The sequence below is a fragment of the Acanthisitta chloris genome, unplaced genomic scaffold (assembly GCF_000695815.1).
Source record: "Acanthisitta chloris isolate BGI_N310 unplaced genomic scaffold, ASM69581v1 scaffold18710, whole genome shotgun sequence".
NCBI lineage: Eukaryota > Metazoa > Chordata > Aves > Passeriformes > Acanthisittidae > Acanthisitta > Acanthisitta chloris.
This window is the reverse complement of record NW_008650121.1, coordinates 15,772-21,103: the sequence shown is the minus strand read 5'-3', so window position 1 is coordinate 21,103 and position 5,332 is coordinate 15,772. Positions and strand designations below refer to the sequence as shown.

The following is a 5,332-nucleotide window of genomic DNA, read 5'->3' as shown; positions in this document are numbered from 1 at the left end:
ACCTGGCTCTGTGAACTGCAAAGACACTTCCTAGTGCCTTCACTATTTCTCTTCAGCAGCAGATGTATTCCTAGCTGTGGTAACATTGGTACCAAGCCCCTCAGACTCTGAGAGAGTCTGTGTAGGTTGCACTCTGCTGGTTCCCATTCTGAAGTGGTCTAAATGTTCCGTCAGCCTTTCCCTGCTGCACCCACACCACAGCTGTTCATGCAGGATAAAAGCTGAAGGTGGATGCATGAAGCACTGCACAGGTGGCAGGGCAGCTGGGACAAAAGGTTGTCTGCAGGAGTGTGATCTCCTTCCATGAACTGTAGGACAACTCCCACGCTAAAGAGAGCTTGGAGCCAGCAGAAAGAGTGGAGCAGCGAATTTGGCTTGTTGTTAATACTGGGTGAAACTGTGGGATTCTGCTGCCACTTTTCTCTCTGTATGTAAGCAGGCAAATCTTCCATGTGGTCTGCAAAGAAGCTTGAATGAGTGTGAAATGCAGACTGTAAGTGGGTAAAGGTGGGAATCTACTTCTTGTGCAAAGGGTAGCATGGTGAATTACTGCGATGGTCATATATGCAGTTTTTGAGGAAACAATTGCATAAATAAGGAAACAGGTAGAGATTATTTGCCTTGCTGAAACCAATAAAGACAAGGGTACTCACACCCTGGAGCTGGCTCTCTGCTTACACCTCTACTCTGGGGTCTGTAAATCCACGTTTGCCTTCGTTAACCAGAGTGGGCCTCTCAGTTCTTGTGTGCCAGACCAACACCTAGAGGGAATCACAAGGAGTTCAGGGGTTCTGGATGCTACAAAAAAGATAAGAGCACTGTATCCATTCAGTGGAATTCTCAGAAACCTGGGGCTCACAGCTGTTTGATGCATGTGATTCAAAGGGGTTGATCCTGGGAGACACTTCACAGGTGCACGAAACAGTGGCAAGGAGGAAGGATCGTTCTGGACCAAAACCTCTGCCAATCCTCCTGGATTTATGGAGAAGCAATCTGGGCACAAACTGTGCATCTGAGGCTCTTAATTAACACAGAATGCATAGGATTGCTCCTCAGCTCTCTCTGAGCTTCACATCTGTGAAGAATTTGGCAGACTTTGTCCACCTGTCCCAGCACCATTTGGCACTGACACGTGCCAGCACAGGGCAGGCATAGTGGAAGGTGGAGGAGCATGGCAGAAGGCTGTAAAAGCAGCCAGGACCCAGCAAGCAGACTGTATAATCTTCAAGGTTTCTTGTCCTACTCACCTTTGTGCAGTTGGCTGCTTTGGGCTCCAGCCCATCCATAGTCACTAGATCCTTCAGCAAACTGGTTTCCTGGTAGCCTCCTTTAACTCCCTCCAACTTGAAACTGGCATGAGGCTTCTCCAAAATCAGCTTGATGCTGATAGCAAATCCAGCCATGTCAATAGCAAAGGGACGATTAGGGTCAAAGACAGTTTTCCAGCCCACCACCTTCCCAGCTGGGCTCACTTTTGGGGATTCATATCTCAGCCCCCCAACGAAAGCAACTGGCCAGACTGACACCCTCCTCGTGTACCGCATCTGTGTGCCAGAAAGAGACAGCACTGTGAGAATTCAACCCCACGACATTTGTCCCAACCCATTAGTGTACCATCCTTTGCTTTCATTGGCACCTGTCCTCCCCCATTGATTTCCCACACAATCACATCGCTCTAGGCAGCACAAATTCTTGTTCACCTGTGCTACTGCTTGAAGAGCTACAGCTTTATAAGCTGTGAGCCTGTTTTTTAGCATGTTATTCACTAAATACCAAACTTACTGCTTTTCTGTGCCCACGTTCAGTCCCTCAGAAGAATGAAAACTTTTGATTTTCTGATCTCATGTGAACTTTGATCATTTTTTGGTAGAATTTTTATCATTTTTGTAAATGCCAGCTACAACTCCTACCAGGCTTCCAGCTCTGTATTATCAATTCTGCTCACTCCAGTTTCACCCTCACGCAAGTAATCTCCCTCCCTGATCCATCTTTGTCCTCATTTACTGCACTTTCTCCCCACCCCCCCACCTTGTTTTTCCATCCATGGCTACTGCCTAAAAGAGTGGTTTTATTGAAATTGTCAGAAAGGACCTGTAAAGAAGTAAGAAAGGATTAGCTTAACAGAGATCTGAAAAAATCTGAAAACTGGAAATACATTTTGATGCATATTTCTGCACTTCAAGTGACTTAGCAAAGTTTGGCTTAAATTATGACAAGGGAGTTTACTGGATTTTTGTAAGTTTACAATAGACCTGGCATCTCACAAAAGCCAGGTTTCCAGCAGAAGTCTGGGCAAGTTTCTGTGCTCACAGAGGCATGGCCCTGTTGTGGTGGCTGGAACTCAAGGATTCTGAAGAGCAGCCAAGTAGTAAAAGTGGATAGAAAGTAAGACAACTTTTCTATCATTCCCTACCCATCACATCCCTAGAAAAGTGCAGATTTATGCCTTGCCAGAAGTTTGTCTTTGGTGCTTATTTAAATTAGCTCTCCCTGAAAAGAGGTATAAATTCTGGGGTATATATCCTCTGGACCCTGGCTAAAGGGACTCTAGCTGGTGCAACGGTGTGTGAATGGCTATTCTCATCTGTAGCCTGTAGTGTGGCAAATGTGCTCTTTGCTCTTTCAGCCCTTTAGAGCATGGCTACTCGTTTGCATGACTATAGGTTTGCATCTGCCCTATACCCAGCTGCCACTGCATGCAGAGAGGGTGAGGTGGGTTTTAGGCAGCATGCCAGAGCCCTTGTTTCCCAGTTGATGATAGAAGTCCATATGGTAGCTTTATCTTAGAGATCTTTGCAAGTGCAACTGGTCTTAAGAGGCTCTGCAGCTGTATCCTGCTTTTCTGTCCCATGTAATTTTATGTATCTTACCTCTTCAAAGAGCTCCAGGCTGTAGGTGTTATCATCATCGGCAAAATACACTACCCCTTCTGGTGGTGCAGTGTTGCTGAAGCTGTCCCTTAGCCAGTGCAGCCCCAGGTTCCTCTGTAGTGTCCCTCTTGGGGTGTGGGATGGGATCCAGGACAGCCCCAGCTTCAAGCTCTTGGGTGTCTCCACATTGAGGTGGGTGAAGTTGAGCCCTGCCTTCTCCAGCAGGTTGGATACGAGGTTGGTCCTCCGCGGCGAGTCCTCCACCACCACCCAGTGCAGGTTTTGTACATGTAGGAAGGTGTTGGCCAGACGGGTCAGCTCAGCTTTTTGCACTGGACGGGTGTAGGTAGGGGTGATAACAAAGATGGTTGGCAGGGTGTCTGACCATGGGGGAGGCCTGGAGTACACATAATTCTGGATGATTTTAGGCGTTGCCCCTGTGCTTTGCTGCTGCCGAGTGCATGATGGGAAGCCTTCTTCTCTCAGTGCAGATGTACCATTGAGGAGAGCTTTAGAGGTCACGTTCTCATCTGTCTCTTCTGGGGCAAAAGGAAAAGGAAGGAAAGAAGAAGAAGAGGAAGAAGAAGATGTTAGAGCACTAATAACTGCTGGGCTGCCTCATCTCCAGGGAAGAGATGGGGACACATCTGTCTGGAGTCCATGCTCAGCACAACAGCATCCTCTCCCTAAAGCCAGCCTGAGGTGCATGTTTAACATGCTCTTAAGAACAGTTTATGTGCCTGCTGTAGGCCAACCCTGAGAGGATCTTCAGGCAAGTTTGTCTTTGTATAACCCATCCCATGAGAGAGCATGTCCTCCTAAAGGTTTGTACCAGCAGTCATCACAACCACCAGCACACTGACAACAGAGCTCTTGCACTTACTTCTCAGCAGGCTGAGGTAGTGGGTGGTTGGGTATTGGTGCCACAAGGTTAGGAGAAGAGCCCATGGCAAGGCAATCAGGAGCGTGGTAAGAAGGTTACGTCTCCTCAGCATGCTGCAGGGAGCTTCCAATGCCCAGGCATCTCTCTACCTTTCAGAAAAGAAAAGAAGAGTAAGGCCTATGAAATATCAGTCACCAAAAAATGATGCAGGGAGGCATGATAAATGTTTGGCCCTGATCCAGCAAAGTGTTTGTCTAAGTTTACAAGGAGCCCCATTAACATTGTGGGCCCAAACCATTATCCAGCTGCCTTGGCCAACTCCTGCACTATTGAATAGAAGCTTTTAGCTATTTATGTTGCTATAAAGAACCTCTTGCTGTCCCATGATGAACCCACTGTCCTTAATTTAGGGTTGTTCATGTTGCTGATTCTGAAGCCAGAGAGGACTGCTTCTTGCCCCCTCTGTGGGACTTGTGTTCATTCCTGAGCTTTGTGGTGACCATTCAATTTGCTTCTTTTGTACAATTTTTTTCAAGCTGCGTGCAAGATTTGTGTGCCTGCATATGCAAGTGGACAAAACAGAAAATGTCAGGCATCCTCAAGATAGCCAGCATTTTTTTCACATCTGCAGTTTGAATTCATCCTCCTTATGCAGATGCATTGAGGCAATCAGGATACATGCTATCACCTACTAAGTTTTCCACAAAATCCCTGCCTTGGTCATTCCACAGAGCTGGTGATACCTGCTGAAAGTTTAATTATTCTACATTCCTTTCTATTTCTGGCTTGCAGTGCTTGGCCATTGCAGCATTTAGTTTCAATTACAGACTTCAGAATACCCACCAGGCCTCATCAGGTCCTCTTGTTCTCCTAGGCTGATGGCAGTTTGAGGGAAGAGACTGATGGCATTATGCTGATACAAAGGATGGAAAGGAGATTCATATTGGTTGGCTCTAAATTCCTGCTCTGCCAGGGATTTCTAAGTGCATTAAAGGTCAGGCATCTAAAAACAAGGTCCTCAAAGGGACATAAGCACATTTTGTTCAAAGGCAACTCCTTACTCAGAATTTGGGTCCAGCAGCTCCTCATCTGTCCAAAAGGAAAGGATTGCCTTGCTTCAGTCTTAGAGAATTGTGTGAGAAGCAACATGACAACTGGCCTAAAAGGGCTCTGCTTTGCAGTGTCAGCAGCCACAGGGTACTTCTGGAAGATATCAGGAGATGCTATTCTAAATTCTTCCTCTGAGACCTTCTTAGAATCTGCCTTTAATTGTTTCCCTGACATTTTACCTGGGTGTCCTGAAAACACAAGGATTATACAATTGCAGGACTCATCAGTGTCCTTCTGCCAATAACTGTGAAACCAATTTCAGCCAAATCTGACAGAAGACTAGCATGGTTCATCATGTCTTCTCGTGGGAAAATAGATGCTCATAAGTCCCATTAAGGAAACTATTGCAACATGAGCTCATTCCTTGCTGGACACCAATGGTATGATGCTGGAGCAATCCTTCGAGGGATCTCCACTGACTGCTTCCCAAACCAACCATTCATGGTGATAATCTCCAATGTTTCTTACC

At 46.4% G+C, this 5,332-nt stretch overlaps 1 protein-coding gene across 1 annotated transcript; it reads right to left on the bottom strand.

Annotated features, from left to right (window-relative positions):
• Positions 1-674: 674 nt before the first annotated feature.
• Positions 675-3,865, bottom strand: LOC103810895 (galactosylgalactosylxylosylprotein 3-beta-glucuronosyltransferase 1-like). Its single transcript, XM_009083821.1, has 4 exons — positions 3,754-3,865; positions 2,871-3,409; positions 1,248-1,544; positions 675-761 (listed from the first exon to the last, which is right to left on the bottom strand). Exons 1-4 carry the CDS (start codon positions 3,863-3,865, stop codon positions 675-677), a joined length of 1,035 nt encoding a protein of 344 aa, XP_009082069.1.
• Positions 3,866-5,332: the final 1,467 nt, after the last annotated feature.